We start from the raw sequence: 25,751 nt of genomic DNA on the forward strand, positions 1-25,751 counted from the left end.
ACTTGCCACTCCTGCAGATACTGGCCACATTTTTTGGCCAGTATCTGGCTTTTGGCTTGCCTGGAGGGATTCTTCCACTTCTGAGAACAGAAGTGGCTTCAGCAGCATTTGCAACACCATTTTAATGGGGTTTTTAAAAAAATATAAAAAATAAAAAAGTGTCCACATGTGATTATCAAAAAATTAAAGAGACAGAGGAGGAGGCAGGATATAAAAGTGAGCTTGCAAGAGGATTGAAATCATCCTGGAGCTGTCGTCTTCTCACTTTTAGTGATGTTTTTTTGTTTTTTTTGACATGGAGGGAAATGTATTGTTAGATTTTATATTTGACATTGTAGTACAGTCAAACTCCATTAGGCTACAGCAATTGTAGCACTTATGTTGTTCTTTATCTTGACTCAAGCATTTATATACCGCAGGATTTCCCAAATTTTACAAGCAATATCATGGAATCAACAAAGGGCATGAGCGAGGAAGAACAAAACCACCTGAGATCACTTTTTCACGCATATGATTTGGATAATTCGGGGCGAATTGAAAAAAATGAGTTCATTACCATTTGCCAGGAGCTCCGTGTCGACACCCAAGAAGCAGATACCATATTCAACCGCCTAGACATCGACAAAGACGGCACAGTGACCTTAGAGGAGTTCATCACTGGCTTCAATGAACGACACCAAGAAAAAGAAGATGACATTAAACCAGGGAACAAGAAATCCTCAGAAAGTGTGGAGAAGTTTCCAAGCAAGAAGGAACAAGTCATTTTTAGGTCAGATATCTAGGTCATATGTTCTTGTTTAAACATCTATTTGAGTATATTGCATGGTACATTACATAGTGCACAGTAAAATCTTTATATACAATGTCAAACTTTTTATGGTTTTGGCCTGCAGAGTGGGAATGTTTTTTATGGTAGATTGGAAATTGTGGGGGTTTTGGACTTAACAGATAAAATGAAATAAGATGCCAAAAGAAAACATAACCATAAATAACAGATTGAAGGGGGAAAAACTTAACTTTGATCTGACGATAGCTGTGCAGTCTTGTTGACAGTAATACAGTGATGGGATATCTCAGAATTTGGACCTTGAGCCCCAACAAAGCTCATGAAATCATTTGCCACTGTATGTTAACTTTAAATTTAATCAGGGTTTTTTTTTAAAGTGGGTGAAACACTCACAAAAATAGGTTTATCTATCTTTAATAGAAATGCTTTAGTCAGACATTATGAAAAATATTTGATTGAAATATGATAGATTAACCTGATTGTCACAGTTACCAAAAGCCTCACTCAGTTCCCCTTTTTAATGAAAACAGACTTGATTTTCTAATAATATGTCATGGAAATGTTTGGTTGTCATAGGAGTTAACCACCATGATCAGAATAATTTAGGTTGTGTTACTTTTGGCTGTATTTTAAATCAGAAAAAGATTGCAATTTTGCAAGTGGCAAGTTTGAGATAATTTATTTAATTGGTGAATATAAACTGAAAATTAAAGGCCCTAAGGTGACATCCGTATCGTTATCCAATATATATCAGTTCATATTGTAATAACATGATGTACAGACAGGTAAAAATTAAGAGAACAAACAACTTAAAGTGTCTTAGTAAGGTTTTGGGCCACACTGAGCTGCCAGAACAGCTTTAATGGGCTTTGTTATTAATACAGTCTATGAACTCTACTGGAGGGATGAACCCCATTCTTCCAAAAGATATAGATAAGACTATGAAGGCCACAGCATATGATTCACATCATTTCCATGCTCATCAAACCATTCAGTCCCTTCCTGCTCTATAGATGGGGGGCACTGTCATCCTGTAAGAGACCATCCCCATCGGGATAGAAATTTTTATCATAGATCACTCAGAACAACTTGTTTTGCAGTGACCCTTCACTCTATGGGGACATGTGGACCCAAACCATGTCAGCAAAATGTCCCCGACAGGATAACCCCCAGGAAGCCCCCAGGAACCCTCACTGTAGTGGTCAAGAAGAGTTGCTCTTCTGTTTTTCTTATATACTGCATTAATGCACGAACATCATGGTCATCAAATGTGCACCATCAACCACAATTTCTTACCCCTGAATACTGATGTATTTCCCATAGATCTAAATGCAGATCTCACTTTAGTCACTGTTCCTACTGACACAGCAGCCAGCTGAGCAGTTTGTGACTGCCATCCTTGCCCCTGCCACCCTTGCCCCAACAATCAACCCTCTTTCTTAGTCACTTAGAGCTTTTCCTCTTGCCATCTTGATATAAAATCAGAATCAGCTGGGCCTGCTAAGCATTTTATACATGCCACAGAACATGTGTTAACTGCTTAATTGTACCATGCAGTGTACCTGTGTGGAAGCATCTGCATTTGTTATGTTTCTCCACTCATTCATTTAAGGTTTTCCTTTAATGTATCACCCATCTGTATCAGTTGATATTATAATTACATGATGTATTTGCTTACATAAATTCTCATTTAATCAATTTAAAAACAAACTTTGTTTAAGATTTAGTGATTCCATAACTGCCTCTACTGTAGGTTGGCAGGTTAAGTGACGAGTGTGAAAGCTATGAACTAAATAGTTATTTTTATACCATCTGTCATTGGACTGACTTCTAGTCAATGAAATAATAGTTAAATATATAATATATAATATTCCCCATTTTTCTGGGAACTCCTTGGAACCCCCTCACAGACCCCTGAAGGTTCCCCAACCCCAGGTTGAGAAATATTGCGTGGATGTCACCTTTTCAGACTATGAGTGAGTCCAAGGAGGGTTGAATCGAGAGCAACTGTCAAAACATTGCCCTCAATGCATCCATGTTTGGATAACTATGAGTCTCACAGACAATGAGTAAGTCATTTAAACAACAATTGATGCTGTTTTATTTATACTGAGAAAGTTCATTGGTTTTTCTAAGATATGCAAATTACATATAGTTTGTGTTTGTGTGTGACGAAGGCATTTCATATCTTTGTATATATAGTGTCTTATTCAGTAGTGTAGGTTCATAATCTCTAAAGTGTATTCAGTTCAATACAGACTATGAAACTTTCCCACAATGGAGGCACTTTATTTTGGCCTGAAGCCCAGACGTGTATTGTTGAAGAGAGCAAACACACACACACACACACACACACACAGACACACCGGTAGGCTCGCTACCTGAGTCAGACACAGCAGTTTTTCTGTCCGTCCAAACCAGCTGGCTGCCACAAACCGGGAAATGACTTGATGTTGAACACAGTAGGAGCAGAAGTGCGCGCGTATGGTTTATTAAACGTTTATGCGAGCTTTCGAAAAATGGATTACCTGTGTGGTCAAATATTGCAAAGGCACTGCTGAAATGTTTTGATACGACGCGGAAAAGACAAACTTGCAGAAAGTTTTTTAGATAAACTTTGCAGCTTTGCAAGTGTCCTGAGAATAAACACTGGCGGTTGTGTGATTTTTGTCTCGGTGTTCACCTTAATTTACTGAACCGCCTTCTTTTTTTCCAGCCGGCCACATCCCTCCATCAAGGGTATGAGCGCAGAGGAGCAGGACCGACTGCGTACCCTCTTTAACGCGTACGACGTAGACAACTCTGGGCGCATCGAGAGGAACGAGTTTCTGACTATTTGCGCGGAGCTGCAGGTGTCAGCGGCCGAGGCAGAGAAGATCTTTGACCGACTGGACGTCGACAACGACGGAACCGTCACCCTGCTGGAATTCATTAGTGGCTTCCACGACCGCTACGGAGAAGACATGGACTCGGACGGAGGAGACGTGTCAGCCGCCTGGGAGGATTTCGAGGGTAGAATGGGCAACCAGGCCAAGTTCATCCCCAGGTGAGAGAGAACACTGGGCTGGGCAGTCAGCGAGGCAGAGCAGAGGGGTGGATGTTTTTAGAATATGGAAATTATCAGGTGATAAGTGTGTTGAACAGTGAGCGCAGTGTGCGTAAAGATGATAGTGACACCACAGGGAAATTCACTAATTATACATCATAAGACGCCACTCTAAAAGTGAAAGAGTAGCGTAATCCACAACACAAGAAACAGAGCAGATGCTGCTCTGTTCAACCATGTGCAAACACTGACTATACACTGACTAAAAATATGAATAAAATACACATGCTGAAATTCAATTCAATCTTTATTTCAGACCAGTTCAGTCCATAAAAACACACAAGAAACAACACACAAAGAAACAAAAAACATATCTAAAAGACATATGAAAGATACGTGCAGTGTGTTTAAGTATCTTAATCTTGTATTTGTCTTGAGTTTGTTTGTTTTACCTGAAGGCACCGTCTTACAACCCAAAGCCAGACTAGTTTTGACTTTTCCTGTTCATACTGTATGTGAGGGTGTGATCTGTCCAGCTGAATGTGCGGAGAGTGAGACTAGCAGGCGATTAAAAGTTAAATCATGTTAAGTATTAGACAGAGGTTCTCTGACTGCTTTGACACTGCTACAGATGAGGTTTTGGGGGTCTTTATAATTAATATAGAGACATCAACATCAAATACTCGTACTTCTTTCCTTTCAGCGCTGCTCAAAGACGTCTGATGCATTTTAGGTGATTACTCTTTCGATTTATGTTCATTTTTATGATATAGTTTTATAATATAATCATAATATAATGCAATGTTATTGTATATTTTGGGTCACTGAACCCTGTTGTGTGGAGATGGTCTCAGTTGTCATCGACTGGAGTCAAGTTCTACACCCGGCTTAACGACAATAACCTCTGCTCAGTTAATGGGAATATGTTGTGTTTATTTTGTCTCAGCTGAGTAACATTTTGTTGTTTCATGTAGGGCTTGGTGATTTTTTTGTTTCTGTTATCCTTGTGTTACCACAGATAATCTAAATATAGAAATAGCTTTGTAATGTCATCAATATGAACAACGTGGCAAATATTTAGTTTATTTTAGTTTATTAGGACCCCAATTAGCCATTGCACTGGGCAACAGCTACTCTTCCTGGGGTCCACAATAACACACAAAAAACCCAATACAGCTATATAAACCTACAATATTATTCAAAAATACAAAAAAGAGAGCATGCGACAGAGTAGCAATATATGTTCAAAGCATACAGGGGAAAAACACACTAGAAAGATGAAAAATAATTATAAAACCACACAAATTTAGACAAGATTGTAAAAGAAAAGTATAGGAAAGAAAAAAATGTAATTCCCCATTAGTTCAGGATGACATGATATTCAATTTCAAAATAACAAAACTGATATAAAATCAAAACTTCAGTTACTCGTTTTATTCGTTTTCACCCGCAATTTTCACACAAATTATTATTTCATCACAATACCATCCCACTGAAAGTCAATAAATATTGAGTTAATTCCCACCTTTGATGCAGGTCATTCAAGGCTCTCCCTCTATTCTTTCCTAGATCAGTGTGTTTCCATTCCTCACATGTTTCCAGAGGAAGACTCTCTGGAGTGATCTCATATTGAACTGAAACTAAAGGAAATTTACCATGAAACATTGTCAGAAATCAAATCCTCATCTCACACATTTATGCAGTGCTGTAGGGTCAGTATAACATCATTATTAAAGATAATTCAATACTATTTGCTCCTTTCTGATACTGGTTTATAATACCCGGACACGCATTTATCTGGGTGAGAAATTACGTTTATTAATACATTATGTGGTATTTGATCGGTGCATAGACTCACATACCCACCAATACCCGATCCGGCATTTTAGAGATTATTGGAGGCATTTCCAAAATTTGGTAACAGTATCAGAACTTTTGTCATTACATTTATTTAGATAAGTATTTATCAACACTCTGTTCCAGTGGTTTAATATATTTGACTGTATTGATCCTACATCATGGTTTTAACCTCAACTGACATACATGTGATAATATGTATATTGTCCTAGTAGCATTTTAGGGCCAAAGGTATAAAACATTTGAGAGTATCGATACATTTCAATCAATATGCAGTCCTATTTTTTAATAAATCTGCATTTGTTTTAGTTCCCATTCACTTTTTTCTTTTCTTTTTTCACATGCACTTTTGGACCCTACTTTCTGTGTGTATAAGTGTATGTGTGTGCATATGTGTGCGTGCGTGTGCAGCCCGAGGCCTAGCATGAGACCCATCCTCGCGCTGTTGTGCTGTGGCATCTGGGACATTGATTGTCACAGTGGTGCTGTCTTCTCCTGCACAGCTAAATACATTCCCTTATCTTCAAGCAGTTAAAGTCACTGTTGCTGCAGTCAGCTGACAGATGACAATCAATAGAATGTTGTGCTCAGCTCATTCAAGACAAGTGTCTGTTTTTCAGGGGATGAAAAAATATTTTGTGTTAGTATGAGATAAAAACATCAAGAGCAAAAAATCAATTAAGTTCCTTCTCCCGCTAATTGAGGCTGATGTGTTTGTGTAATTCGTTTTACATAACTGAACCTTTCAGCTGACTAAAATCATTAAAGGGTTAATCTGAACACTAAAAGGCGTCTTCTCTGCACAAAATTACTTAAAACATGTCCTGCATGCTTTCCCCATTTAGTTTTGCCATCATGTGTTAAAACAGGCGAGGTTCCACAGGGGGCAAAAATGGAAGTAGGGAGCTAATTTTATTTTAATATCTGTTTCATTTAACATTATTAGGGCCCGAGCGGCGACTGCAAGTCGCCTGGCGAAAGCCCTATTGAAATTGTAATGTTTATTATTATTAGGGCCCGAGCGGCGACTGCAAGTCGCCTGGCGAAAGCCCTATTGAAATTGTAATGTTTATTATTATTATTATTATTATTATTATTATTATTATTATTATTATTATTATTATTATTATTATTATTATTATATTATTATTATTATTATTCCGACATTTCGTGCCCCAATTTCGCCCCTTTCCCAAATGCGAAAATGCTTATACTTTTGCACGGACGTCCGGCCTCATCCGAAATTCGATATTTTTGGGTGGTCGCACATGGTCGACGCAGAATGGCGGAATAGCGTCCCCTACAAAGTCCAAAAATGCCCATAGGGAATAACTTTGTCCTATGCTCACAAAATCCAGTACACATATGTATTATACCCACATATGCAAAAAAGCCTCTTGACCTCATGACCTCAACCCAACAGAAAGTCGGCCATTTTGGTTTTGATTTTTCCTGCCTAAAATTAACTCCTCCCACAGCGTCCGCCCCATCAAGCTCAAATTAGGTACGCAACATCTCCAGACCTAGCTGAGCTTAAGTTGTGCTCTGCGCATCCGTAGGTCAAAGGGCGTGTCTGCCAGGGCTCAACTAACTTTGGCGTGCTCGCCATGTACATACGAGTGGTTCTCACGCCCACATACTTCATCCAATCAGCTTCAAACTTGCTGGACATGATGATGGCTCCGCCCTGAACGTCCCGATATATTAACTTCCCACGTAACTCATAGCGCCCCCCGGTGGTAATAGGAAGTTAACTAAGATTCATTAAAATTACATACTTTGCCCCATCAACTTCATTCAGAACCAGTTGGTGAAGCTACATTATGAACACTGTGAAGCTACGAGTAATGGCGTCCGTGTGGCGACGCGGCGACCATCAATTCCTCGCCATGAAAATACGTTTGGCTTTTTGATGGCTTTATTGAACTCGTATCATCATGAAAATTGGTACACAGGTCCAGGGTGCCGACCTCAACATCTCCATTCGCTCATAGGCGATCTCACTCGTGTCGCCCCCTAGTGGAAACAGGAAGTGCCATATTTTACATCATCATTGTGCGATTTCCACAAAACTTCACATGTATAATCACTGTCCCACCCTGAACGCAACCGCTTGTGTTTTGTTACACTCTACTGCCCCCTGGTGGATGAACCATCAACCTCTCATAACTCCTTCATGCTTTGTCCAATTCACTCCAAACTTCACATGACTGATGAGTGGCCGCCCTGAACACACCAGACCACACCAGACCATATGTGTAACTACCTGTGACTGCCCCCTACTGGATGAACGAAACATTGCATTTTTGGCCTCCTTCCAGGTTTTTTCTCACTTTCTGCTTCACGCCACAGCCCCGCCATGCCTCAGGCCCCGCGATGGCATGGGTGAGCGAGGGCCCGCCATTGCCGCTTGCGGCTTTAATTTTCTTTGCTATTTCTGAGCTGCAGGACTCTAAGACTGTGATGAATACCCAAATATTCGTATTTGCTCGTAGCTATCTATGTGTCACTGTGAGGTATTGACACACAGGCAGCAGTGTCTATATGCTTAGGATTACAGCCAGTCCACCCTGTCAAAAGTCAAACATGTACATATCTTAGACTTACAGTATATGACCCATTTTTCACTTCATGCTGTGACACAGGACCTTTTATCTCTACAGAATAATAATTACTCCAGAAGTGTGTTCACACAATTATCTGTGTGATTAGACTGTGAATATTGGTGTTAATCTTGTGTTAACTGTGACTTTGACTCATGAATCTTTTTGGTCTGGTGTCTTTATTGTTTTGGGAACTGTGGAAACTTTGAATGCACTAATGGCAAAGGCTGTCGTACAAGGTGCCAACCTGCTCATCAGGAGGAGTTTCTGATGCTCATTCTCACACAAACCCATTGGGGAGCAATTTGGGTTTCAGTGTCTTCCCCAAGGGCACTTTGATATGTGGACTGGAGGAGCCGGGGATCTAACTGTTGATCTCCTGATTAGTAGACGACCCACTCTACCTCCTACTACCAAGTGTTTTGTGCATTAAACATAGAAATCAAGAAATTATGTTAAAATCCAATATGGACCTTTTGTGTATGGTACTAAATTATCCAGTACTAGTACATTAAACTTAAAAGAGGTGATACTGCATATCGTCTCCTTTTGGCCCACATACAGTAAGACCAAATGCGGCAAAAATGCTTATGTACTGTACTGTAACATACTGACTCTAATGTGAAAAGTTGTCTTTCTGGGTATTTTTTAAACAATCACTTTAAGCTAGTGTCTCATCCTATTGAAAAAGGTATCTCCAATGTGTATTTTGTTTTTATTGTTTATGAATCTTGTGGACAATCACGCAACCTCATCAATTAAAGTAGAAATACGCAAATACTGGTTTTGATATTCAAACTGTTTAGTGTTCTACTGCTCAAAGTCCTAAAGACAAATTGTGATTCAATTGGTCTCAATAAAACAACTAACTATATCTAAAAATGTAATTGTTGCCATTATCATAGATGATAAAACTGACATAAACTCAAGGCAGTACAACAAAACAAAACTAACGTTGAATCCTGATTTTCTTCCAGGAACGAACAAGCAGCAACATTGTACCAGAACATCAGTCTGACCGAGCCCCGGCTGATACCTCAGTTTGAGAAAATCATCTTAAACTTCACCAAAGAGATCAAACAGCAGAACTCTGAGATGGAGAACTTGGCCCTCGCTGTCAAACGGTGAGCAACACACACACACACACACACACACACACACACACACACACACACACACACACACACACACACACACACACACACACACACACACACACACACACACACACACGCAATACTCATTTGTATCCATCAAATGAAGTGAAATTTCCCATAGTAATTATTGGTTTGCCTCTTTTTATACATGTAAAATTTGCTGGAAACTATTTTCAAAAAAGTATATAAAAGTGAAGTTCCTCTTGATATCAAATAGTAGACTGAGAGTCTGTTGAAATGTTAAAGCATCCTTCTGTGTAGGAGAATAACTGTGCTTTTACCAGATAACACTATAACTCTATGCTATACTGTACCACACCATCCTGTTGATCTTGGTGCTACAGAAATGTAACTTCTCTATAAAGATGATTATAGATATGATGACTTATTTTCTGCCAGCATGATCTAGTTTTGACATCAGTCCCAATGCACTGTCTTGAAACTCATACTATTTGTAAAATTAAATGTTAATAATTGGGTATAAAATGTGTAATTAATCCATTGAGGGTTCTGCAGTGCAGTGAAATTACACTGTTATTGTTTTACAGAGCACAGGACCAAGCATCGATGCAGCTCAGCGAGATGGAAGAGGAGATGGACCAACGCATTCATGCTGCTGAGAGAAAAACACGGGAGCAGGTGGGACAAGTCCACTTACATACACTGCACATAAAAGTCGAAGAACCCCCTAAAAAACAAAGACTTTCTGTAAACATGACTTTCTAATCTGATTTTAATATTCCATTTGCTATGATGTGTTTTTTCCTTGGCGTTTGTGTAAACAAAGCGATAAGCAGGTTGCATTTGTTCAGCTCTTCCCTCATGTCAAACAAACGAATGCGACTGAATATCAGATTACTGATCCAAACTCTGACACGCCTGCTGATCAGCTGGATTTCACAACTCTGTGGATTTGAGATGTAAAACAGCCAGTAGATAGAGGTGCTGGAGCCCTTTTTATCCTCCGGTGTGTGAAATGATAAGCGTGTATATATATGTGACGATAGGGATGGGTGATGTGCGGATGAAAATTATCATTTATGAAGATACAGGCTGAATGCTACAACTGTGGCTCTAGAAAGTTTTTAACGTGACCTGTAAATAACATTTCAGTTCATCTGTTTATAATGTTGATGCGTTGAATTCACCACATTCATTTAAAAGTAGCAAACAGAAATGAATTTTAAACTGACATCCAGATGTTTTGTCTTATGTGTAACGTGTGCTGTAATCACCACGTGTGACGCCCCATCTGCTCTAAAATGGGGACAGTAGCGTACATTCTCTTCTTGAAGAGATTTATTGTGTTACACTCGGTTGTGCCAAAAATACATGTGTAAGGAATGAAAAAAAGAGCTTGAGAAGTTCAAACCCTGCCAACTTTCTCACTTCCAACCATTGCATGAAGTTGGTGGTAGTTCTGACAGTGTCTGTTTTAGAAAGTTGTTTGTTGAATTTAGGTTTTTTTTTAAGGTGTTTGGCCATTTGACAAGCACTTCAAAATGGAGTATCCTTAATAATAATACTAACAATAATAATAATAACTTTATTTTGTATAGCGCCTTTCACGAAACCCAAGGTCGCTATCCTTCCCTCTTAAGGGTTCATGTTGCTTTATGTGTCACCTGATACAATGTCTGTGTCAGCTAACACTGTACACCCAAGTTTTTATGAGATGAAGAAAGTGAAATCAGGGGCCTTAAATTGCAAAAGCATAAATTTGAGGTTTGAGGTTTGTGTTACTATGTGTGTTGCTGACAACTCTCAGCAATGTGTCTCCCATTTGAATACATAAACATCTGTTTTTATATATAAATTAAAGCAGGTTTGTTGCCTAAAAGGCTTTCAGTTTCTCTCTGAATAAATTATATAATCTGTTTTTAGGTTTTTTGAAAACTGGAGATATTTCTGGGAATCTGAGTGAAACACATGAAACATTGTGCTGTGTGGGATGATAAGGTTTGATAACAATATTTAGCTTTCCATTCCAGGACATTAAATTAAACTGAAAGCAACTGACTTGGTGACAGAGCAGCACAGTACAGTTATATTTCTGTATCAGATGTCAAACTACCAGTTTTATGTAACTTATATGTTAAGTTATGTCGTAAAGTTTCTTCATACCTTTTCAAACTAACTTGCGCGGGAACATAAACCAGTCTTATCATTGTGTGTGTATATAAACTTATGTAAGTGTACTCCATTGACTCAGGAGCTGCTGTTTGTTTTGTCCAAAAAAAGCACACACAATTAGAGGGCACTCACCTGTATTCCCTCTCACTGTACTGTGCACACAGTCAAGTTCTGACACCCAGAAGAGAGGATTTTATTTTTGGAAACTGTAGATAGACAGTTGCTGATTTGCAAATCGATTCCCCAGAGGCCTCCATACAGAACCTGCCTTAAAATAGCATATGTTAATGTCCCACATAAACTGTGCTGTTTGCTACCAAAGTGACAACTAATAGTTTGATTTAAGTGTTGTTATTTTTTTGTATGTGTGTGTGTGTGTGTGTGTGTGTGCGTGCGTGCGTGCGTGCGTGCGTGCGTGCGTGCGTGCGTGTGTGCATGTGTGTGTGTTTGTAGGAGAAGAAGCGAGCAGAATCTGCTATGAATGAGCTGCGAAGAACTTGTGAAACCGAAGTGTGTGAGCTGCAGTGTAAGATCCAGAGGATGCAGATGGTAAAATAAAGTTTTACAATAACACACCATCCACTCTGCAGATCCACACAAACGCCTGCAGTCATATTTACAATCAGCTTGCTTTTATACTTAGATTCACCTCAGTGTTGTAAAGCTGTCTTAAATACATCACCTCATACAAACAACATAAAAAAACACAATGTAAATACTATAATAGGTATATCGTAATATATGGACAGTTATAACATTATTCACATATTAAAACGTAATTTATTCTTTTGAACTCATGAAAACACAAATATCAACTGGGCTCCAGAGAAACCTCACTGGAATTAATTGATTGAAACTTCCAAGTGAGATGTGTGTGTACAATATGTTTATATGTGCCGTTCTGATGATTGCTGTTAAATCTACCTGATAGTAAACCTTACCTTAAATATGCTGTGAACATGTCCATCAGATAGAGGAGAAGTACAAGACCATCACTGTGAAAGACGAGAGCCCGGCTTTGAAGAAGAAGATCAACGAGCTGACATTGGTGAGACCTTATGACTTGTTTCATGCATGCTGCCAGTTTACAAAATGTTGTTTTAAAGGGTTTAAAAGCTTTTTCTATGTGCCTCTGATTCTAACACACTTTCACTCTCCCGCTCCTTGTCATCACCGACCTCTCTGTAGGAGAATCAGCGGTTAAAACAGGATCTGCTGAGGTCTCAGACCAAAGTGGCCTGTCTGCAGAGTGAGATGGACTCAATGAAAACAGAGCTGACTGATCAAAGCATCAACTCTGAAAGGTGAATTCAACACACTGGAGTTGTTTTGTATCTCTGTTGTGTGCATAGGTTTCACTTATTTAGATAAATACTCAGCTCAGGTTTGAGTTATTTGATTGATCTTGACCCATGTAGTTGAGTTTCAGTCTTTCTTTTTGGTATTACAGGGATGCATATTTCCACAGTAAGAGAGAGAGAGATCATTGTTACATAAGAAAAGACATAATCTCTCTCTCTCATATTCATCCAATACACAAGCACACACAGTTTACAAGTGTAATTCTACAATTACTCATTATTTGCAAGTTGCAGAGCAGGTTTTCTCAGCTTTTGCTCACTCTGCCTGCAAACTTATGTGAACTTGTAAATATTTGCTCTCTGATTTTAATAGTATGGAGAAAGCGCCACATGCTCTAACAATATCAATTCTAATTTTAGAATGTATTAGATTTAAAACAATGAAATATATCAATTCTTATCTTTTTATGAAACACAGTTGAGACATTTTGTTGCAGAGTGAAACAGAGAGGGAGATGGAGGTAATGCCACCTCTCACTGACTGACTGACGCTCCCGGGGGTGTTTTCGTTTTGTCACGGCTGAAACAGGATATCCTGGAGTGACTACAGACACACAATAACTTCTTTAGAAGCGTTACTCAGCAACAGAGCCGCAGGCAGGATAACAGTTTGCCTCCTTGGACCATCTCAGTTGTGGTGTTTACATTGTGTCTTAAACTTTATCATGTCTCATGTTAATTATAAATCTGATGCCTGATGTCAGCTGCCAAGTGACACAGCAGCTGTCCAGATTATGAAAATATAAGAGATACAGTTCTCAGGTTTTAATGACAGGCATTGATACATAGGAATAATGTATTTAATTCATTGTTTAGCTGCAAAAATTAGTCGACAAATCAATTAGTCAATCAATGCAGAATGAATCAACTATTTTGATAACTGAATCGTTTTTTTAGTAATTTTTTAAGCCAGAAATGCAGAATATTTTCTGTGTCATCCGTGATAGTAAACTGAATATCTGGGTTGTGTTCTGTTAGTCAAACGGAAAAAAAGACATCTGAAGACATCACAATTAGTTTAAGAAATCATAACAGGCATTTTTCACTATTTCTGACATTTCATAGACAAAACTATTAATAGAGAAATTAATTTGCAGATTAACTAATAAAGAAAATAATAGTTTGTTGCAGCCTTATAGTATGAACATCTAATGCAGTGTAGTTTTAAAAGCCCTGGCTTCAACAGATGTTGTCTTTTTATTATTTCACAGATGAACATGCGCACAGCAGAAGAGTGTGTTGAATTACATGTCTGATGTAGATTGCTCAACCTTGTTTTTACGACTTTTATCCAGATATGATGCAAGTGTGGGCTCTGTTAACTGTAGGATGTCACTGACTGCCTACAGATTGACATAACTTGTTCCTGTGACTGCAATTCATGATAACTGACTGTGTTTATGACTGTGTTTTGCCGTAGAGATGAGGAGCTCATGAAGCACTTCTCTGATGAGCAAGACGTCCTGGAGAGCCAGATTGAGATCCTGCAGTAAGTCTGTGCAGATGTTCTACATGGAAAGATCTCAATGTACACAGATATCACTTTAATTTAAAAAAGATATATATTTGAAAATGAAAAATAATAATGATGTGTATTTTTCTGTGTATGTGGATAGGACAGCAAACAGGAAGCTGCATGACAGCAACGATGGCCTTAGGGCGGCTTTGGAGAGGCTCACCAAGGTAAATATCCAAAGTTAATCCAAAAACAACAAAGTTCAAAACTACCTCTGTTTTCAAATTGCAAGCGGCTGAAGCTTTTTCTCTCATCTCTTTGGTTGGTGGACTCCAAATGCAACTTTTCAATGCTTAAACCCAAAATAATTGTCAGCACTTTAAATCTTCCTGCTGTATGTCTCTATTGATTGTGCTTTTCATTGTAACATTTAACTGTTTTGGACTTTTGATTGTATCTTTTTGGATGAAATTTTGATGGGTGATTTAATTGGATTTCTTGTTTACTCTGCTGTTTCAATACTTGATTCTCCTTTGTTTTTTCTGAAGTTTTTAATGGTCGTTGTAACCAAATTGTTTTTATTCCTCATTGGGGAATATGTGGGAGATTCATCTGTTGGGCTTTATCAACATCTTTTCTTTCCCCTGCGCCTTCCCAGTTGTGTTTCTCCTTTAATATTGTCGATTGCTTGGTTCCTACGGTTGGCTGATTTTTCTGTGGATACATGTGTGTATGTATATGTAGGCCTGTTGTCATTTGCTGTGTGAAATTACTGATGACGCTCATTTGACCGAAACTTAGCTATTTAATAAATTCAACACAAGTGCTGACAGTGTGCGGGAGTCTATTTTTTTGCTTTTAACTATTATTTCATCACCTGTCTGTCTACATGTGAGCTTTATTCATCTTTAACACTTAAAAAAATACATAATTTTAAGCAGAAACAGTCAGTGTTTATGCTAAGCTGACAACATTATACTCTGTTATAATATTCAGCAAAAACAATCACATAATAAACATAAACAAAGAAATACAAAAACTCATGACATCATTGTGTGTTACAGTCTGGTAATGGTGGGTCACCAGGAGACAAGAACAGAAACAGAAGTAAAAGCATCTGCTACTCGTCACAATACGCATTATTGGACAGGTGAGACCTACAGACAAACTAAAGGTTAAGATATAGAACGAATCAACTGAATCTCATCCTAACTTCTAAACATCTTCTGCACCAAAGACAATTATACTTTATCATCTTATTCCTAGAGCAATTATATTCTTTATTTTAGCAACAACTGTGCAAACAGGGAGTCATAAGTGTTGTGAGAAAGAAAATGTTAATTTCCAAGCAATGTCTTGATTTGATGTTAGTGTCATTATGTACTTGCTAACTGCTAAAAACCAATAAACCAGGTCTGGGAAGAACCCTAAAGCTGCAATTCAATTAATCATCCAAAATCTGCGGTTTGATATGAAATTTCTCTCCTTGATGTAACTAGAAGTAATGTTGAAAATATATCTGCAAGTACTCTACAGTCCAGACTCTGCTTTACCCTGTTCAGCTTTCCAAAGATTTTGTGTTTCACGTCACAGAGGATTTCCTGACCTCTTTTTCTCAGGTTCTGCCAGCGTATGGATGATTACCCTGTGTACAGCCGCCGGCCCAGCTGTGACACCCTGGCTTTGGCCATGTGTGACCCAGGCCTGAGGCGCAGACTCAGCAGTGAGTATGAGGATGACAGTCTGCCAGAGACCTACATGGACAGCGGCTTGTCCACACTCAGAGGCTCACATGCAGGTTATGACTCAGAGCAGGAGGCCAAAGGTCAAGAGGAAGAAGAGGAGGAGGAGGAAGTGGAGGTAGAAGTGCGGGACAAGAAGAAAGTGGATGATGACAACAATGATAGCTTAATTGAAGAAAACACTGACACTGAGGTATGACAAAAAAGCAGATTAAGCACACAAACATAAATGCACGTCACATGTAGAAATTCAACTTTTGGGTTAACAGACGAGACTAACCTGATAATAGTTGTCGACACGTGACAAAAATGTCAACATGCTATTATTTCTCGATAAAAAGTCAGGGCATGACCATAATGATATTCTGTGTGTCTACATCACAGTTAGCAGAGACTCAGGATGGTGAATCAGCATTCGGGTCAGACAGCAGCTCAGTTTTGGACTGGAAGCCATCTGAATCCATTAGTGTGAGCACACCCCCGGCCCCAACGACACGAAAAGCCCTCAGTGCCATCAGTGTTCAGGTAAGAGAGAGACACAGAAGAAAAGGAAGAAAGGATGATATCTCATTTCTTATATTTTATTTAACAATGTAAATGCTTCATTGAGATTAAAATGTATTGTTCAAAAGTGAGCAGGCCAAGAAAGCAGCATAAACATGGTTACAGCAATAATTGCAAACAACATAATCAGACAAATAAAACTGTCACACACTTCAGATGAGTAAACACATTATCCACTTAATGTGCAATATAATTTTATGGACAAATTCAGTTATGATGCTTAAACAGGTACAATTTCCAGAAACGTATCTGTATATCTAACTATATAATGGAAGGTAGAAGAGAGGGATGTCTTTTGTCACCACAATCTTAATGGGAAAAGCAAAGAGTAAGACATGTGGAGGAGGACATCTCATGTTCATCTGTTCGACATGATGGTTCAGAGCAAACATCTTGACTATTTCTATCAAACTTGGTGTGGATACTTGTGGTTATTAATGTATGGTATCTAATTTTTGTCTGAAACCACCTATCAAGAAAGATCTCCTCTTAATTAAGATATCTTGAAAACTTGGAGAGTTACAAAGTGGCTAGTGCTGAGGACAAAGTCAATTTACCTTTAATCAAATGTGTAAAATGCGAGCACAATCTGCTCATCAGTTCTGCGTGAGTGCATTCCTCTCCCTTATCTTCTCTCTGTCCCCTCTCCAGAAGGAAGACAAGGACAGCGTTGACCTGGGCTACATGACATCAGAAAAAGCCTACAGGATCGTTTTGGCTGGAGATGCTGCTGTGGGAAAGTCCAGCTTCTTGCTTCGCCTCTGCAAGAACGAATTCAAATTAAACTCCAGTGCTACTCTGGGTGTGTTATTAACTTTAATTAGCATTACTAACTTTTCATTCTGTCAAATAAAGGCAAAAGCTACTTCCAAAGAAATTCTGAAAACAAATTCTTAGTGTCAACTAATGGTTAATGATTCATTTGTAAACATGGTGGTAGGAAGTCATAAGTTCAGTAAATGTGTTGTTAAAAGCACTCACCACCATAATATTGTTGTGTCAAATGCTCTATATCTTTTCTTGATCAGCTTAGTGGTGTGATGCTCTGTGTGTGTCTCCTTTGTGTTTCTAGGAGTGGATTTCCAGATGAAGACACTCATTGTGGATGGAGAGCCCACATTACTACAATTATGGGACACTGCAGGACAGGAGAGGTGTGTGTGTGTGTGTGTGTGTGTGTGTGTGTGTGTGTGTGTGTGTGTGTGTGTGTGTGTGTGTGTGTGTGTGTGTGTGTGTGTGTGTGTGTGTGTGTGTGTGTGTGTGTGTGTGACTCGCTGGGAGTGGGTTTACATAGATTACAGACAGAAGAGTGATAGAGGGTTTATCCTATCACCACTAACAGTAGTCAACAATGTGTAGTTTTCTAACTTGCGTAGAGAAAATAAGGGATCTAAATGTTGGTTTGTATCTTGTGTCTCTTTTCTCTATCCAGATTCCGCAGCATTGCAAAGTCTTACTTCCGACGAGCGGATGGTGTGTTGCTGCTGTATGACGTCACATGTGAGAGGAGCTTCCTTAATGTCAGAGAGTGGGTGGACATGATTGAGGTAATGCACTACTCTGCCCCGCTAAAAAGCTGAATGACTGAAACTTTTTGCATTGCCAAGCAAGAACTTTGAAGGTTACAACAGAATATTTGGCATTGCAACAGATCTGTCCTTATTTATTCTGTATTGGCACATCAGTAGCATCTGTGTAATTAAATGTTATTGTGAGTAAAAGTTGTCACATGTTCATTGATTGCTCAAACTATATGACCAAGATCTTGCGTCTGTCTCTCTTTTCACATGCAGCAGATGTGTAAGTTGGATGTAAAGCATGTAAAGCATGTGTTCTGTTGTTATAATGTGGTCATGTTTAAATCTGTGTAACTTTTTCTTATTTTTGCATGCAGTACATCACATCAAGCATTATCCTAAATGCTGTTTTATGATATGCACTATTTGTAGATGCTGTGGTGATTAATGTCAAGCCAATAGTCATTATCATTGTTATGACTTTGTTTGATTTACTTAACAAGTAAATACTGTAAACACTGTACAAAATATGTAGACAATGGGTCTCATGCAATTAGTTGTTCAAACAGATTCATTCTTAAGGCGCATGTACGATTGATTTAAGTTTGTCATACTTGTGCGATTTTCTCTTAGGTATGAATACAATTCAGGAGTGGTCCAGACCTGTTGTATAAGTCATGAACAGAAACACAAACTGAATGCATAATTATTATTCTGTTCGTTACATTATCCATCATGGTTTGCCAATTTACTGAGAGGTTGTTTTAGATTTTAAGTATTTTTATTGGCATATTTTGGCACAGCAACATCTGGATTTCAGTTAGGAAACCTCTCTCACTCCAACAGCGGCCTGTAGGCAATAATAATGTGTTGTTCTAATATTTTAATGACATTCACATCCCATTAACTGTGTTGCTTTAGAAGGATGTTTTTCAGCATCTAACTGCATGTCAATCCATTCCCTCGTAATACTGTTTCAATACAGCTCTGTTATAATGAAATGTCATTGTCAGCTGTATTTTATAAATATTATTGTATTTTTAAAATATTTTCTAATTTCTCATATTTTTGACTGCTGATTTCCAAAAGCTGGACTTAAAAAAGGAAAATAGTTTAAGGATACAAATACAAAAAATGTTTTTGAATATGACCCAATACATGACAATAGAGCAGTATACAGTATTAAAGTACCCCGCAGTATTTCATTTCATTTGTCCCTGCATTTATTTTCTCTGTGTGACAGGATGTGTCCCAGGAGGATATTCCCATCATGCTTGTAGGTAATAAATGTGACCTCAGAAAAGATGGAGTCAGCAGTGTCCCCACCAGCTATGGAGAAAAATTGGCTATGGTAACGACAAAACACTAACACAGGCTCATATTACTATACTTGTGAGGATGTTTTAATAACTGCGTTTCTTCCATACTGTAACTCTGCGCATGCATGGCTACACCTAACTCTTACTCTCTCTTATTCAATCCAAACAAAAACATAGTTTAGGCTCATAACTAGTAATATGACGGCAAAAAAATAAAACTCCAGTGTTAAAAATGAAATAAAAGTCACATACTGTACATACTCATACGTGATTTTGTACCCTTTACCCAAACAGACATACAGCACTCTGTTCTGTGAAACCAGCGCCAAAGATGGCTCCAACATCCTGGAGGCCGTGCTGCATCTTGCCAGGTGAGATACTGCAAAGTTTGACTATTTTGCAAAAATAAAAAGCAATGGTAATTTTTACAAATAGCCCTTGTATTATGTACCAAGTCTAGTGATAAATGATCTTCAGATTGTAGTTATTCTCAAGAAAGTATCAACGCTGCCAGGGTACTGCCTCTAAGATGAAAATTAGGGTTGATTACTTGGTTTATAAGTTAAGTTATATAATTCCATAAAAAAACAGGACCTCATGAAACTCTGTGAACAGCAAATTCTCTGTAACAAAGCTCTGAAGGAATGAACTTTTCCGCCCTCTGGTGTGTGAAAGTAACATCAGAAACATTGCTGCAAAGGGCTAACTTGATCAAAGTTGCAGGAAGTTTGTTTAAGTGGACTAATATAAACCAAGAAGAATATAATGTGTTCTCCTCCTGAGCACAACCTCATTACCACCATCCTGTGCTCTAATGCTGCAGCTCATTTTTGTATCCTCAGTCACTCTTTACTTCAATGTTCCTCTTCTCTTTCTTCCTCTTTCTTTCCCTTCACAGGCAAGTCACAACGCACGCTGCTTTTGATGACAAAAATCGTTATCAGACTCTCCCCAGCTTGGATGCTCCAAAGAAAAAACCAAACTTCGCCTGCTGCACTTGATCAAACTCACCAGAGCTGGACAGCTGTTTCTGACTTACTGTGAACTCACACAGCACAAGTGGAATAATGGAAAACAAATACAGAAACCTGACCAAACAGAAATGAGATATAACATGTGCAGAAGTGCAGCACCAGGAACAAATCATCATCATTCTGAATAACCAAAACAATTTAACACACGGATAAAGTGAGCAAATAGGTGACATGAGTAGGTGACACTACATCAGAGCTGCTTCTGTGCAACGAAATCACTTTACAAAATGCCTCACTCACTTTTGCTCTGAAGAAAAAAACATATTTTGTATTATTCAAGGTTATGTACTGAACTGAATTGCAGCCACAGCTTGTTGCCTTAATGTTTGGTAGTCAGTGTAAACTTCTTTCCATTTGAAACTCATGTTAATTTCTTTTATGCTATTACACATATTTACATATTTTCCTTCCATTCATTTCTGATGGTTTGGCCAGGCATGGAAGGAGAAAAACAGCTGCGAAATTGAAGTAAAATGTGTGGGAAGGATTTGAAAGTATGTGAGCATGTTGTTAAAGGGACATTAGTATGTGACAGATACATACATGCTACATGCTGACAGATACTTGCATGTGATTAAGGACATTTGCTTAATATTGTAACAGCATATTGTTATGATGAGGAAAATAAGAGGAACAAGTATAGATTCTTATGTGGTTATGCTTCTAACTGTGGCACTTCTTTCGTTACTGCTGAGCTTGGTTACTGTCAGCGTAAGTGCTCGGTTAAAATGACCTCTGTAGCATGTTGGTGGCCCAAAGAGAAACAGCAGTCAGGATATCCAACTTGATTGCAAAATGGCATGGCTGAGAGTTCTTGAGAACTTAGAGCATGAAACCCTCAGTCTTGTCTTAGTTCATATATAATGACCTGTGGTGCAATGTTTGGTTGTACATTACTTTTTGCTAATGCCACAACCCTCTGTCTTTATTATATTACCCTAAAGTGTTACACTTGTTTTAATTTGACCTCTGATGATGATGAAATTGTGTTAAAGAATTTATATTTGTGGAGCTGAACATGAAGCAGATTAATTTTCAATCTGCATGAACTATTGAAAACAGAGAACAATTTCTCTAGTATGAGTAGTGATTAATAGGTAAGCAAAAAAGAGAGGTGGCAGGAAGCAGAGCTCTTATCTGTGTTTCTTAGATATAGTACATGACCTCCAATTCTGTATGAATGTGTACATGTCATCTTGGAAACTTGTAACTGCTGATGTTAGAGATCATTTCCTATAATTGTGTCCTAACTGTAATCCCATATTATCCATCCAACCTGCTGAAGGCCAGCGTTTAATGGTGTCAGTATGCATTAAATGAGATGCTTCTCAGATCCTCAAATAGCAGCTCAACCCCCCGTACCCCTCTCTCCCAACCCGACATCCACACACACACACACACACACACACACACACACACACACACACACACACACACACACACACACACACACACCTCTCTGACATTGGACATTTTGTTTTCTGACAAACACTGTGATGTTTCAAAACTGACAAATGCCGTCTTCATGCACATTGGCCAGGTGTATGGAGTTGGGAAAAACTGTGCAGGATTTCTCTCTCCAGCTCTCTTTTCACTCTTTACAAAACTACTTTTGTACAAACAAGTTTATCACATACTTGCATCTTTTTGCCTTATCTGTAAGTCCTGGCCATGTAGTCATTGGAACAATTATAATCACTTTTATCTTTTTCTTGACTTCAGGTATCAAAACTCATTCATTGATCCATACTGAACCCTTAGAACTGTTTTTTCAGACACCACATGGGTCACAGTCCTGTTTCTGATGGTTCCTGTGTGACTGATACGTTGTCATACACCTGACTCTCAGTATCAGACTGTGTCGTTAATTTGTTTGGACTCTGAAGTTTCAAACAATTCCTGGTTATCAAAAGTTTTACACAAACTGTTCTTGAGCTATGTGTTTCCACACAGATTGGACTTCTTTCCTCACGGATGCCATTATTAATGTAGAAAGTGGTGCAAATGTGAAGCACTGTCTTTGCTACTTCAATCTGTGTCTTTGAAGTCCCTTTCTCAATAAATAATATAGTGAACATCAAAAGTCTGGCATCAGGATAAAACATGAGATCTATGAAAGAGATTATTCAGGAAATTGGATATGGGCAATTGTCCCCATATGAGTGGGACTAACTAAATGCAAAAATGAGCTCAAAAGCCACTTAGAACGCTCAGATGATGCCCAATAATTCAATACTTATGAAACAGCGATCTTTTATCACATGGTAGCTTGGAGGTGGTGATATTTGATGTGATGTTATGAATGCAGTCTTCAAAAATTTAGATTGTCTTTCAAATTCAGTTTATTTACTTTTTAATCTATCCGTCTGTTTTCTTATGTCTGTTACTCCTACACATTTCTGTGCCTCCATTAAAGAGACAAATCAATAAATCAGATAATTTCTCCTTCGTTGGTGCTCTAAAAGACCCTCCTGCCAGCCGTACTCCTCAAGTGTCTCCAAGCATAGCTGTTTGAATAACTGCAACATATGTTTTGGATTTTACACAGAGTGTGTTAGCGTACATTTGTGTGTGTGTGTGTGTGTGTGTGTGTGTGTGTGTGTGTGTGTGTGTGTGTGTGTGTGTGTGTGTGTGTTGTGTGTGTGTTAGAGCTGGCACGGGTCCCTGTCTCCACCTCCCATCTGTTTACATTGTCATGTGCTTGATGAGGCGAGACCACTCATTTGTCAAATAACATGTGGGGTAGCGGAGGTGGAGATGGGGGAGAGGGGGGAATGGCAGCTGAGAATGGTGTGTGTGTGTGTGTGTGTGTGTGTGTGTGTGTGTGTGTGTGTGTGTGTGTGTGTGTGTGTGTGTGTGTGTGTGTGTGTGTGTTCAGCATTAACAGGGGGATAATTAGATAAGGGGACTGTGTAGCAGAAAGGTTAATGACAGTAATGAATATATTAGTGTGGAGGAGAGAGCGGGTTCTGTTTTTGTGTTTTTCATCTGAAGAATGGAAAAGGTGGAACCGCAAAACACAATAATCCAGATAAATCACTTTGAGCAGTCTCTGTGAAAAAAAACAGGTCTTCCCAGAGGCCAAATAAGGCATTTAAGTCTGAAGTTTGTCCATGGAGGGAGAAGTATCAAAAATATCAATATAACAAGGTAAATTAATTTATGAAATTTCTCAGAGGTATTGGTATATTTTCTGTGCAGGTGTGTGTTCCAGTTGAAAATTAAACTTGTTGAGGTGTAAAAATAAATAAAAGGAAATGGTATATATAACGCATGCACACTTTAGTAAAATGGTTTGACTTCTCAGTTTTCTGCTCATATTCACACAAAGTGTTCTGAAGTGAACTGTGCATTAAGCAGATGTAGTTTTTATATTTTATATTTCACACACACACACACACACACACACACAAATGGGGGAGTCATTGATGGGAGGAGAGGGGTGTCACCATCTGGAAATGTCAGAGGTCAGAAAATGGGACCACTGGTCACTCTGATGACATCTGGGACAGCAGACTGTCTCTCCAAATCCACCTACATGCCAGACCAGACACACACACACAAACACACGTGCACACACACACACACACACACACACACACACACACACACACACACACACACACACACACACACAGAGTCAGCCCAAACACATATACTCATATTGTTTGTCATGTCTGGTTTTGACAATGTCATCAAAGACACAAAGCGTTCATCAGTGTCTGGAAGTCTGGCTTGTGTGTGTGCGTGTGTTTGCATATGTGTGTGTGTGTGTGTGTGTGTGTGTGTGTGTGTGTGTGTGTGTGTGTGTGTGTGTGTGTGTGTGTGTGTGTGTGTGTGTGTGTGTGGATGTCGGGTTGGGTCCCTAAAGTCCCGACAACATACATTTTACAGCGAAGACTTGGTTTTAGGTTAAGGTGAGGTGTGAATCGTGTGGCTCGTGTGTGTGTGTGTGTGTGTGTGGGGGGGGGGGGGGCTAGATAATTACGCAATTTTCCAAGTTCATGTTTTTCTTACTAGATGCTCAACTCTAAACAGCTGTAGTCTGAGCAACTTAAATTTCAATCCATTTTTAATGATAAAGCTGTGACAGCACTGTGTGTTATACCACTCTCTATAGGCAAGAGGGCAGCAGTATCCTATAATACTCCAATGGCTTGTTGTACTGCCATTTGTAGCACTGTAGCACTGTGAGTAGGGTTTGATGCCATGATGTTACACACATTAATAAGGTCTTAACATTCAAATGTTACTGATGTGTAATTGTTTATTTTCATTGTGTTGTGTAGTTTAGAGTTACTGCATTTTGAATTTCATGTGAAACTTATAACTTATTACTTATTAATAATATTGTGTTAATATTAAAAAGCACAATACTCACTTATAATGCTCTATGCCAAAGCCATATAAACCTTCTCACACTTATAATTCAGATATGCCCCCACATTATGGCTAAACCATTACTGTAACTCAGATGGAAAGTTCTCTCTAGACTAACATAACATTGAACATGTTATGTTAGGGGAGCGCTAAAATCTTGCCTCATATGTGCAGGTTTTAAACAGAAAAAAAGCCCCTTTTCCTGAGGCAGAATATCAGCACCATGTTAACTGATTTGCTGATTTAACAAATAACATTGCATGAGACATAGTAAATAAAATTGCAGTAAAGCTCCAATAGGCCATGTTAAGAGATTTTTACCATGGCGTGTATTAAACAGTAAGCCAAAAATGGGAAAGATTTTTGTCTGTGTACCTTTCATCTCCCTGTAAAACCATGATGATGATTTACAGACGCTGGGTGAGTCAGAGGAGATGCGGCACTTACTGTATGTTTATCTCAATGACCGCTCAGTTAGCTCTTTGGAAGGACAGCCGGGGATTACTGGCCATTTTATAATGTCTGTTAATCTCACAGATTAGCTTGATTAGGTTATTCTGAGAACATAAGTGTGTGTGAGTGTGAGTATCCTGTGTGTTATAAATTGGCTCCACTGTAGTACCACGGTAAACAGTGTATTACTAAACCACATGCAGTATATATTTGAATGTCTTTGTCAGTAACGTTCAAAGTCTGTCTGACAGGACTTGACAGGCTGATGGTGGGGTTGCCAGGCCTTATACTTCGCTGTGTCTAAACAGTGTTTTGTTGATGTCCTGTCAATAAGTTCCAGCT

At 38.7% G+C, this 25,751-nt stretch overlaps 1 protein-coding gene across 1 annotated transcript; it reads left to right on the top strand.

Moving 5' to 3' along the window:
• Nucleotides 1-446: 446 nt before the first annotated feature.
• On the top strand, nt 447-20,543 carry rasef (RAS and EF-hand domain containing). Its single transcript, XM_062417863.1, has 18 exons — nt 447-769; nt 3,504-3,833; nt 9,271-9,417; nt 9,999-10,089; nt 12,037-12,132; nt 12,554-12,631; nt 12,772-12,887; nt 14,365-14,433; nt 14,561-14,627; nt 15,465-15,550; nt 16,020-16,335; nt 16,527-16,667; nt 17,358-17,508; nt 17,779-17,860; nt 18,139-18,253; nt 19,467-19,574; nt 19,837-19,913; nt 20,441-20,543. The coding sequence occupies exons 1-18, from the start codon at nt 447-449 to the stop codon at nt 20,541-20,543; spliced, it is 2,496 nt and encodes an 831-aa protein (XP_062273847.1).
• Nucleotides 20,544-25,751: the final 5,208 nt, after the last annotated feature.

The sequence above is a fragment of the Scomber scombrus genome, chromosome 4 (assembly GCF_963691925.1).
Source record: "Scomber scombrus chromosome 4, fScoSco1.1, whole genome shotgun sequence".
In the NCBI taxonomy this organism is placed as follows: Eukaryota; Metazoa; Chordata; class Actinopteri; order Scombriformes; family Scombridae; genus Scomber; species Scomber scombrus.

Bases quoted from the DNA above. Each gene is read 5' to 3' on its own strand.
- rasef (XM_062417863.1), top strand. From the start codon at position 447: ATGGAATCAACAAAGGGCATGAGCGAGGAAGAACAAAACCACCTGAGA. The intron at 14,434-14,560 runs GTAAGTCTGTGC...GTATGTGGATAG, and splicing joins AGCCAGATTGAGATCCTGCA to GACAGCAAACAGGAAGCTGC. The intron at 17,509-17,778 runs GTGTGTTATTAA...TTGTGTTTCTAG, and splicing joins AAACTCCAGTGCTACTCTGG to GAGTGGATTTCCAGATGAAG.